This window comes from Merops nubicus, unplaced genomic scaffold (assembly GCF_000691845.1).
Source record: "Merops nubicus isolate BGI_N331 unplaced genomic scaffold, ASM69184v1 scaffold10029, whole genome shotgun sequence".
NCBI classification, from domain to species: domain Eukaryota; kingdom Metazoa; phylum Chordata; class Aves; order Coraciiformes; family Meropidae; genus Merops; species Merops nubicus.
The window spans coordinates 1-11,951 of NW_008633034.1; the positions used below are offsets into that span (position 1 = coordinate 1).

Sequence of the window (11,951 nt, forward strand, 5' to 3'; positions counted from 1 at the left end):
AGAAATTAAATGTATTCTGCCCATTTACTAAAAACATCACCATTCCAGCCAGCATTTGGTCCACTGTAAGTAACCACAACAGCCAACAGATGTAGCACTACATGTGAAAGAACTGTATATTATTCTCAGTCTCCTTCAACTTATACTAAACACATGTGGAAACACTAATTCCAAAATTTAGGTTTTGTCCTTAGCTGAAAGAAGCTACAAAATTAACCTGTTTCAGACACAACAGTTAGCAGTCAAAACTCACCAATTTGGTATTTCTGAAATCCTTCTCCACATCTTCTGTTATTTTCTGTAGTTTCTCTAATTGCATGTCCATTTTCTGCTGTGTTAGGGAGAAGTATTCTGTGTCAATTACTTTGGATGAAAGCCCTGAAGAAGGAAAAGTTCTGTCATGCACTATGTTCCAAGTTACTCTGTCTCCATCAGAATCCAACTTCTTATCTTCCTTTTGCACCTGGCTTGATATACTTTCCAGATGATCATCTTGAAATAAAAAACAGACTGTATCAACAACATTGAATAAAGTGCAAACACTTAAGTACTGCAAGTAATTAAGCTTAGCTGTGCTGTACCTAGCAGTATGTTTTAGCAGGCAGGAATCGTCACAGAACAAGTCAAATGTATGAATGTTTTGATGCATAAGACTGAAAAAGCAGGAGATAAGTTGGGGAAAGGCTGTGCGTTTTCTGTGGGAGGTAAAAGGGTTACAACAGAAGTGTAAAGCTTTTTTTTCCCCCCAGATTTAAAACAAAAATGGTTTACCTTTCTTCTGAAGTGCCTCAGGTGGAATTGCATTAGAAACAGAAGCTGCCATGCGATGAAGTTTCGCAGCAGATGGAATTTCAAACTTCTCATTTTGCTCTGCAGTAACTAACTCTTCTTCGGACTCGGGTATCATGGGCAAATTGTTAAGGATGTCACTGCCTTCAATGTCAATCACGCTGATATATTCATGTTCACTCTAAATAAGACCAAAATTATGAAAAATTATGCAGTATGTGTTTTGCATACATTGTTTACAGTACATTGTTATCCACTTCCTGTGTTTACCTCTTACCACTTTGATTTGGCTTTTTGTTTTGGAGACAAAATAACCACAATCTTCCCTACAGTATTACACAACTGACTCATCCAGATATAAAGAACCCAAGTTCATAAGCTAAGAAAACCAGTGTACTTTAAATGTACTTTAACCATATGTACGTTGGATCACTAACCGAATCAGGTGCGTCTGACAGAAAGGATGACAAAGGTCTCTCACTCACTTCAGTGGGAAATCTCAGGTCTAAATACATGTCTGGGGCTAGTATCTCAGGGGCACTAGATGATTCTATGAGAAAACAATAATAGTCAGTATTAGATTTACAGTAAAAGCCATAAAACTTAAGATAAACTATGTAGAAAGAAGTCTGTGTTCTCTAAACTAAAAGAAAAGCTTTGATTAACATTTCTTTTAAAAAATAAACAGAGACAATGTAGACTAATAGTTTCTTTAATGTTGCCTTCTAAAGATAAATTAATTACTAAATTATTTTTTATTTTACTAATATATTAGCAGAAAAATACTCAAAGGATTAAAATCAAAGTAACATGCTGTAGTCTAAACTGCTATTAATTTCCAGTCTCTCCTGAACAGGTTAAAAAAGTAAAATCTGCATCTTAACTTGATTGAAATAAACAATACTACTTGGCTAGAAAGACCTCTTTGCAAAGAAATTATGTGATGTAGTAAAATAATCTTCCCAACAGAACAACACTGTTGAATTTTAAAGGAAAGAAAAAATTGCTGTTTACTTGGTACCATAAGAAAAAATATTACATACTGGAATTCTACATAGCAAAATTTATCAAGGATTCATAAAACGGGGGGAGAAAATCCAAATAGAAATAAATCTTCTTTAGCCTAAATTCAAAGTTACTTTCAATTTTTTGTTCTACAAACTGATGCAAAATACAACTGATTGGGAATAAAATTCCTAGTTGAGACTGAACACTGTTACTTGGTACACAGCTGTTACACAGCTTAGCAGCTGAATGGAACAACTGCATAATTATCTGAGCTCGATTTCACGTGGATCTGTCTTAACATCCCACTGGTCAATTGGTCTACGCAAGACCAATTCCCAAGACTAAGTGTCACTAAAATCAAGTTAAAATCCACAAATGTACCTCCTCATACAGCAATACTAAAGCACAGGCACACTGCACCATGAAAAATTACAGCCAAACTCTTCATAAGCAGTATCACAATTATTTCACACTGGGTTTCAAGATGTCAGAAAAATTAGCATCTTCTTATCTATAACCAGCATTAAGCCATCTCATGTACAAAAACATGTTAAAATGGTAGTATTTTTATAGACTTCCCAAACAACAGATGAAGGACAGAAACACTGAAGCCATACCTGATGCAGGAATGGACGTGACCAACTCATGTTTTTGAACTTCAGAAACCTCATTTCCAACAGTGATTCCAACATCTCGATATGATTTGAGCACTTGATAGGAAACAAACAAACAAACAGGCAGAAACCAAAAGGTGTGAATTGAAGGAAATGCCATTATGTGAATGTGTTTTGTTTGTTTTTTTTTTTTTATTTCCCAGCTCCAAATCAAAGCAAAGTGCAGGGGAAAGAGGCAGGGAACCAGTTTCAGTCACATGTCCAACACTGTCAAAAATGCATTTAGATAAAGTCAACTGAAGATAAGAAGAGCTTTCAGAAAAAGTCACAGCAGAACTGGCTTAGAGAAAGCATGTGGATATTCTTACATAATTGCATCAGTAAAATTTTGATTTATAATTATTTTAACAAACATTTTGTAATTTATATTCTAATACCCTCTGATTCAATAGTTTTTGAAATAGATGCAGCACGAAGGAAGGTTTATCCTTTTAAAAACTTCCTCCATTTTTGAAACTGACCAAACATCACAATTAACAAGAAGCAATACCAGAAACAGTTGGTTACTGTAGGTCCCACAGGTTGCACTCACCTGAGTGAGTATTTGTACTTGCATCCTGAGTTTCTGCTGTCTTTTTTCCCACAGATGCCATGTAATGTAGATCTGCTGAAGTAGTAGTTGCTTCCCCCATTGTGTCTAAAATATGATAATATACAATAGGTGTCTACAACTAATGCAATATGCAACAGTACGGAAACATTATTTTACACTGAATTAAAATCAAGGCTAAGTTTGCATGTATCATTTTAAATATTTTAGTATGCTGTACAGTATCAATTTTTTTTTTTAAAGGGAGAAAATATTTATGACATGTATACCTTTATTTCTTTATTGGACCTACAGAGCTTTGCAAGTCAGTATTTCTCTAAGGCCAAATTTCAGAGAATGGATTGCATTTTGTCCTCTAATAGGACTAAATATTGTGCTGAGTTAATGTAATAGAAAAACAAATCTTTTATAGGCATGGTCTTAATTTTACAAGCTAGAAATACTGTAAGCATTCATGTTTTTTTAAAAGGGCCTTAAATTTCATGTAATTAGAAGACGTAGGTAGATAAAATTGGAGTAGTATCGTTTAAAAACAAACAAACTGATTCAGGATTTGAAAGCATGGTTTACCACACTATTCTGATGAATTAAATGAACATAAATCATTGTGAACAACAGTTATTGAAACTAATTCAATATACTGTTATTTCACAAAGTCCACTATTTATAGACGTAAATACAAGATTATAACTTACATTTAAGAAAAATTAAAATACTTCCATAATTTTCAGGAGAACTCTGAGTTTACAAGTAATTGCTATGAGAACTTAAATCTGTCTGCATCTCTCTCCACACCAATACCCTCAGAACAGACCATCGCCCCACAAGACAGTATCTGTTCTGTGTCCTGAAAGGTCTTCCTAATTTTCTGGAGAAAGATCCCATCAATCATTGTGCTGTATTGCCCACAGACTATGCAAGCTGAGTTCTCAATATCTTGATGTCTACAGAGTTCTCCTTTGAAACTTCTGTTCCTTGATTTATTTTGTTGAAGCACTCAAAGCAGTAAAAAGAGTTGTACTTGCCCATTGAAATGAAAAAGCAATCTTGAAGGTGAGAGGTACGTTTTGCTTGTTGATCCTAATATAAGGAGAAAGAGAATTATATTAAAAAGTAATTCTAATGCAAATTAAAAGCTTTCCTGATGTTGCTAATTTTCCAATACGCCTCCTGGAATTACTGATGGTGTAACATTCTTTCCCATATGTACCTTGGAATGATCTGCAGTCACACAGATTCTTCATTCTTCTTTGAGTATATGCTATCACTGCTGTACCATAATTAACCAGTGAGGCTCTCCAACTGCTGTGCTGGACAGGAAAGTCTCAAAGAAGGCATGGTTCAAGCCTGCTGCTCTGGGTAGTGATCCATCTTTAAATCAGTTAGCATTCTAGCTTGAAATGCAGCACTTGCAGCAATAACTCCCCAGTATGTTGAAGGATATCAGAAAGGCCAAGGCAAACAAATAAAAGTGCATAAAGCTAACCCCAGCTTCATGAATGCTTTCTCTTTTCAGTTTCTGAGTTAAGACAGAACTGAGACCTTGTGCTTCCTATCCTCATTACTGACATCATCTAACCTCATGTGAAAAGAGTAACACCTCGGTCATCTGTCCTGGCACTACTGCTAGGCTAGACATATTTCTTTCTTTTTTTTTTTTCTTAAGCAATTAGCATTGGTATATTTACTTTAAATGTACATACAGGCAATCATCCTATCAAAATAGACAAGTTCATGTTACAGAAAAAGAAAGCAACCTTGGAATAATTCATAAAAATAAATCTCTTGTTTACAGTAAATACAAGTATATGAACGAAAGATGTAGACTATATCTAGGTTAGAGCCTGGAAGAGATTTAAATGATTGTTTTGTTTAGAGTTTCCTGCTTCTTTCTTTCCTCTTAATACTTGAATGCAAAAAAAGAAAAAAAATTTCTGTACCCCAGTCACTGATTCAACAGCCATCATTGTATCACTAATACAGATGACAGAGTCATCTGGGCAGAAGGACACACTTTGTTTCTTCTTTTCCTCCTGTTTCATTTCTTTCTGATCACGTCTCTTTTGCCTGAGAACATATTAATTACAAGTAAAAAATTAGAACTGCACTGAAGTAATAAAAATACCTATAACTGTTTTCTAAGAAATACTACTATTAAGAACTACACACTGAAATAAAGATGAAAAAGACAGACACCTGTTTTATACAGTTCACTTTAATGCATTACTTTGGCCTTACCAGAAGACTATATAAAACTGTTGTAGGAACTCATAAAAATACTTAATCACGACCAAATCTGTTAATTGTCTAATAAGCTATTTACATTAAATATTACAAATTGTATAACTGTACAATTGTATATTTTGTGTATAAAAAAATAATTACTACTACACAAAATGTCTGTAAAGAATGTATAAGAAATACTGCAGCAAGAAACAAACCTCTATTATTATCAGAACTTTCTCATTAACTCTTTCACTTAAAAAGTTTAAAATTTTCTTTAATATCTGATAAGTACATTATAAGACAACAGTTGCAGTAGCCTCAAGCACCTCAGCAGATAATATCAAAACAGGTATTCTAAACTCCAGCTGCAGTTACTCATGTATCAATTGTTTTTAATCTTAAGAGTAAGAAACACATATTAGAGTCAGGTTCCTTTAAAAGTGCCATAACCAGAAGCAAGTGTTCTGTTCCAGACACAGAGATGCTAGTAACTGTTCCATGGGACACATGTATGTGAAACATCAGGAATCTACCAACTTCATAAAAGAACTTGCCAAAGATATGCATGCAGCTTAAATGAACTTCTAACTGCTTGTGCAATCAATTAACAAAGTATAAATAACATTTCAGAATTAATCAAAAACACACCTAGCAAAATAGACTAAAATACCCCCTCAGCAGAAATTTTGCTAATCAGTGTCTGTATTCAGAAACAGAGCCTGTATCTTGAAGTACATTGAAAGAATCTAACCCTTTCCTTCTTGAAAATTACTACTAACAGTGACCATATGAAGTGCTTACAGTAGTCTATTAAGATTCATTGTGTAATCAGCAAAACTTTTAATAAGCAGTATATAATGAACAGACAAATGACAAGAAGACTTTAAACTACAGATACCAGTATGGAAAACGTTTTTCCTTGAATCTTCTTGCTATCAGCCTGGTCCCTTCATGCCCTAATGCTATACTTCTCTGGCTGTGTCTCTACTACTATGTGCTGGTTTATTTTCCTCCAAGGGAATCACATCCAATCCCACTTCATTTGAAGCTGCTCTGAAAGCTCTCACTGATTGTAAAGCTAGAAGGTATAGGTTACCAGTAAGTGTACCCAAATGAAGACCCACTTTAAAAGTTTGGCTTGCCTTTTTACATTATTCTGCACATCTCTTAGTTCAAATGGTTCAACGTCAGTTCTTAGTAACTGGATAGGTTCAGTCTGATCTTGTCCAAAGGAAGTACCGGGCATGGTATGATGCTGGTGGTGTTGCTCAAATGCAATGAGATCTTGAAGTGGAATGAGTTTTGGTGCCTGAAAGCATCCGGAGAAAGACAGAGGCAAAAATGAAACAATGATACAGAAAGCAGAGGGAGAACCCTGGTTAGACTGAATGAGAACAGTGTGTCCAGTTCAGATCTCAGTGACACAAACAACTCCTGTAGCAATTTGTAGAGAAAGTGAAAATGTAATGTTAACAGCATCAGACCGTAATCTTGGCTAACGTGCACATGTGCAAATTATTTTCTAAAGTAAACTAAAATACATGATTTTTTTTCCACAGAATGTATTTCACTAATATTTGCATTTCTAGTATATGGGGTAGAGAATGAAGGTAGGAACTGTGCAGTGTAGACAAGGACTGAAGAAGCTCTTCTCAGACAGACTGTGTGAGCTTCTAAAAGTTTATCAGAACCACATTTCACAAATATCAAGTCCTCAACATCCAGAAGATAAGGTTTTCCTACCAAGCCTTTCAGCATTCCGTTCCTTACTGCATTCTTTGTATTTCTGTTAATATACTTAAATTTCTGCAAAAAGAGAATTATTTTTTACCATACAAATATTATCCAGTATTTTAGACAGTAAATTCCTTACATTCATTATTAATGGGCTGAATGTTGATTAATTACGAAATATGGACTCAATCTAATGTCATTAAAAACATTTCAAAGCTTACAGTCTGTCTCATATTGACACGACAATATGAAGGTACCTTAATTTCACAACCCTTATGGTAGCCATGCTGAACACTTACAAATTCTTGAAAAACACTTCCAAAGACTGGAAACAAGTTACTTCTGATGAATAAGAAACCATGAAACTGAAAAAAAAACCACCAGAATTTAGAAAAAAATAATTAAAATCCAGTACCTTCTTTTTTTGAGGTAAATTAGCATGGAGTAGTGACATTCCTGTGTGCTGCAGTGCTTCTCTGCAGTCAGATTCTTTTGTTGCAGGTTTAAGAGGTATTAAAGTAGTGGTGATCGGCTGTCTTACAACTGGTGGAGGTCTAGGTACTGGGTCAAGCTGCAAGTGCAACAGTGGAATACCAACAGGGTTCTGAGTGATCAGTGCTCTGTCCATATTCACATCCGCAGTGAACTGCTGCCAAGGTGAAACTTCTTGCTGTTCTTCATACTGATGTAGATTCAAGTGTTTGGGAGGTCCATTATGCACTCCTTCTGCCCATCTTTTCTCTTCCTTATGCATTTGCCTTGGGACCTCAGGGTCACATCTACTCATGTTCAAATGTTCTTCTGACTCACTCTTTCTTGGTGAGTAAGATGACTGATGGTTCCTTGTGGAATCTGACAAGCTCCAAGCCACTCGTGGTACCACAGGTGGTTTGGCTGATGGCATTTCTATTGGATGTAAAGATGCCAGTTTGACACGACAACCTGATTCAAGCTTAAGCAAAGGAAATCCATTTGAGTAATTCAGACTTTTTTTAATAGGGATAAGCTTTGGTGTTTTCTGGAGGTCTGAGGAAGGAGCTAGGAGATGAAGTTGTTTAGTAGGCACCAAAGAAGGCAAATCTTGAGATGGTGGCATAAATCCTGTTTCTTCACTGTGGCTTTCTAATAAGCTTAAGGAAACACTCACATCCAGGTGATTCTAAATCAGAAAACCAAACAGAACATGATTTACAAATACCTTGAAACAGCAATCGTGCACTAAATAGGCACAAAAATGGTATGAACCTTTTTTTATCTTCAGCAATTAGTACAAAAACGTTTCCTAATTTAACAGGCTAGATAACATACCAAATATACAGAACGGTCTTTGTAAACAACACTTTGATACACCTACTTTTATATTGCCGTTGTTGCTTTCGGATTGTGAGCTCTTTTGACCAGGTTTTCCTTCAACTTCTTCACTGGGCAGTTGTGTTTTCAGGGAGCCCTTGCCTTCAGCAGTGCGTGCACGCTGGCTGCCTCCCAGGTCAACAGCTTGATGCTGTTGCAAAATTTGTTGCACATTTGGCAGGTTGACAAAGGATGACTGCACTATTTGCATTAAACTCATGAAGTTGATTTGCTGTAGCTGGATACAAACACACAAAGGTAACACTATAACCAACTTTAATGGGAATCTTAGCAAAAAGTTCTATGTCTAAACTATGTTGTAACTGTAACAAGGTGACCCGCTGGGTGGCTGAGGGAAGGCTGTGGCTGTTGTTTATCTGGACTTCAGTGAGGCCTTTGGTCCTGTGCCCCACAGCATTCCCCCCACACAGCTGGCTGCCCGGGGCCTGGCTGGGGACACACTCCACTGGGTCTCCACTGGCCGGGTGCCCGGGCCCAAAGAGTGGTGGGAGTGGAGTCAAATCTGCCTGGGGCCGGTCACAGGCGCTGTGCCCAGGGCTCAGGGCTGGGGCCGCTCCTCTCTGACAGCTTCACCAGTGATATGGGTGAGGAGACTGAGAGCACCCTCAGTACCTCTGCAGATGACACCAGGTTGGGTGGGTGTGTTGATCTGCTGGAGGGTTGGGGGCCCTTCAGAGAGACCTGGGCAGGCTGGACCAATGGGCCATGGTCAGCTAAATGAGCTTGAACAGGGCCAAGTGCCGAGTCCTGCACTTGAGCCCCAGCAACCCCAGGCAAAGCTCCAGACTTGAGGAGCAGTGGCTGGAAAGCTGCTTGGCAGAAAGGGACCTGAGGGGGTTGAGTGACAGCTGACTTAACAGGTGGCCAAGAAGGCCAATGGCATCTTGGCTTGGATTAGGAGTAGTGCAGTCAGGAGGACTAGAGGAGTGATGGTCCTACTGTGCTTGGCACTGGTGAGGCCTCATCTTGAGTGCTGTGTTCAGTTTGACAGGACAAGGACATTGAAGTTCTGGAAAGGGTTCAAAGAAGGGCAACAAAGTTGGTGAAGGGTTTTGAGGATAAGTCTTATGGGGAGCGGCTGAGGAAACTGGGATTTTTGTATAGCCTGAAGAAGAGGAGGCTGAGGGGAGACCTTATGGCTCACTACAACTACCTGAAAGGATGTTGTAGGGAAGTGGGTGTTGGCCTCTTCTTACATGCCCCAACTGACAGCACAAGAGGAAACGGTATAAAGTTACACCAGGGGATGTTTAGGTTCAACATCAGGAAAAACCTCTACACCAAAAGGGTGATCAAGGGCTGGAACAGGCTTTCCCCGGGAGGGGGTGGACACACACCCTATATAAAAGCCAGCTAGATGGGTGCTCAGGGATATGGTGTAGCAGTGAGTGGCCTTGTAAAGTCAGCTAATGGTTGATGATCTTAGAGGTCCTTTCCAACCATTGTGGCGGTTCTGTGATTCTGTTCATTATTCTGTTGATCTAGGTGACAAAATAAACTACATACCAAAGATTCAATACTGATTCATTTGTATAAGTGTTTTTTTGTAGTGGGCTTTCTTTGAAGATACGTGAAAAACATACAACAGACAGGTTATGCTAAAGCAAGACAAATTCTTTTACTTTCTTTTGTGAAGTTTTAGTAAATGTAAGGTCATGAAAAATTGTCTCAATGTACAAACAAAAATTAAAACCCCAGTATAGGTGCTAAGTTGTTACATCTTCATTTTTTTTCCTCATCTATACCATTAGAGCACATTGAGTTTCAGTAATCGCGACACACTCAAGCTCTTATTATATTACTCATTTTCTTGAATCAAAAACAAGAGTTAAGTATAAACTAATTTTTCACAGTAGTTATGTGGAACTGGATATCTTTTTCAAAACCAACTGCACAAGAGTACTTTAAAACAGTATTTGCCTATCTCTTTTAATTAAATAACACAGTTTTGTATTGTTTGCACTATTTTCAACAATGAGATGCTCTTACCTGAACTAATTTAAACATTTCCTCTTGGAGCATCTGTCCGACAGTTTCTGATGTGCTTAATTTCTCTTGTGTAGGGACTTCCTCCATGAGTCCTTGATTTTTTGCAGAAATTGAAGTGTTGGAGGCAACACTTGACCTAGCAGACACAGCAGTCTGAGAAGGCTGACCATCACTCACAGAAATATCTGCATTACTTAAAATGAAGAACAAAACTATGAAAAGCAGTCATAGTTCAGAGGACCTACATGAGGTTATCCTAAATGAGCCCAGAAAATTTTAAAGATTCTTACAGTTAGAATGAAAAGAACATGTACCAAATAATATTGTATTTTCTCACAGAGATAATGACTTTTTTACAGGTGAAGACTATTAGGTAGATTAAGTCCCTAAATAAAGAAGAGAGGGTTGGGCTTTAAATTAAGTTATAAAGAAACTGAAAGACCATACCTATACCCACAGAAATTGACCCAAAAGAGATTTCTCTATTTAAGAAAAATGCTGACGTTGCTATAGGTATAGGCAATTTGAAGGATTTGTCACATCTGAAACAGGATAGCCTCCAAGCATGTGAAGAAAGAAGCATAAAGCGATGGCAAATGAGTGATACTGAAAAGGTTTGGCTATATAATAGGTGTAAAGTGGAACAGTAAATGTTTTGGAAGAGAATTAGAATGTGTAAGCAGGGCTTGAAACCGTAAAGACTTACGAAATTTTTTTTTTTAAGAAAGTTGGCCCAAAGAATCAGTAAGGAAATAAGTTTAGAGACACATGAATATAGAATCTAAAGGGATGTGTAGTTCAGATCTTCCTCTAGACTGAAAAAAATTATAAGAGGACTATTCTGCAAGTGAAACCCTGAAACTGACTCCTAACCTTTTTCCCAAATTCCAACATTCTCCCTGTTTATAGAGATATTATGTATATATTTATGTGTATGTAGCAGTTGTGGTAGGACATATACATTTTAATAATTTTATAAATATATGAATATAAGGTTATAGTGTTATTGTTTAGGTGTTTTACATAACAATGTATCTTCTACAGTAATATTATACAATTATAATGGTTCTGTCTGGAGCCAGAAATCCAAAGCATGACTTCTTTTGAAACCTGGTAGCTCTGAATTAACATGTTTTAATTAATGTGATATTGTGGCCAACACACAAGAGTATATGGTCCGCAAGGATTACAGTACAAAAAGATTTCAAGAAAGACTACTTAGTACTAGAGTTTGCAGGTAACAATATCCTATAACTGCAAATATTTTGTAATCGAATCTACACATCACGTTATTTTAGACTGAAAATTTAATAAGGATAGTCCATTTTTTTATTGTAATAAAACATTATAAGTTTATCTTACCTGGGAACTTCTGCATCTTGTTCTAAAGAGAATGAGTGAGAAATGGTGCTAGTAACAACCTCAGGCATGCTATAAAGAGAGGAAAAAAAGAGTAAATATCACAATAATTATTTATGCTGTTTATTAATTTTGTAGGCATTTATATAAATATATGTGTGTATATATTTATATGATCTCCTGAAGAAGTATTTTAAATAGTATGAGGAAAAATTCTTGAAAGCCTCCTGATCAGAGGAATACTGATTTGC

The 11,951-nt window shown here is 36.8% G+C and overlaps 1 protein-coding gene across 1 annotated transcript in view; it reads right to left on the reverse strand.

Moving 5' to 3' along the window:
- Positions 1–253: 253 nt before the first annotated feature.
- Positions 254–11,951, reverse strand: part of LOC103780420 (uncharacterized protein C5orf42-like) — a gene marked incomplete at both ends in the record, with an annotated part of 30,217 nt that continues 18,519 nt past the window's right edge. Inside the window, 11 exons of the mRNA XM_008948092.1 lie at positions 254–492; positions 772–970; positions 1,227–1,339; positions 3,004–3,108; positions 4,047–4,101; positions 4,962–5,088; positions 6,390–6,556; positions 7,397–8,140; positions 8,336–8,569; positions 10,342–10,534; positions 11,704–11,772. Of these exons, the coding sequence (XP_008946340.1) occupies positions 254–492; positions 772–970; positions 1,227–1,339; positions 3,004–3,108; positions 4,047–4,101; positions 4,962–5,088; positions 6,390–6,556; positions 7,397–8,140; positions 8,336–8,569; positions 10,342–10,534; positions 11,704–11,772 (2,245 nt within the window). The remainder of the gene's footprint in view (positions 493–771; positions 971–1,226; positions 1,340–3,003; positions 3,109–4,046; positions 4,102–4,961; positions 5,089–6,389; positions 6,557–7,396; positions 8,141–8,335; positions 8,570–10,341; positions 10,535–11,703; positions 11,773–11,951) is intronic.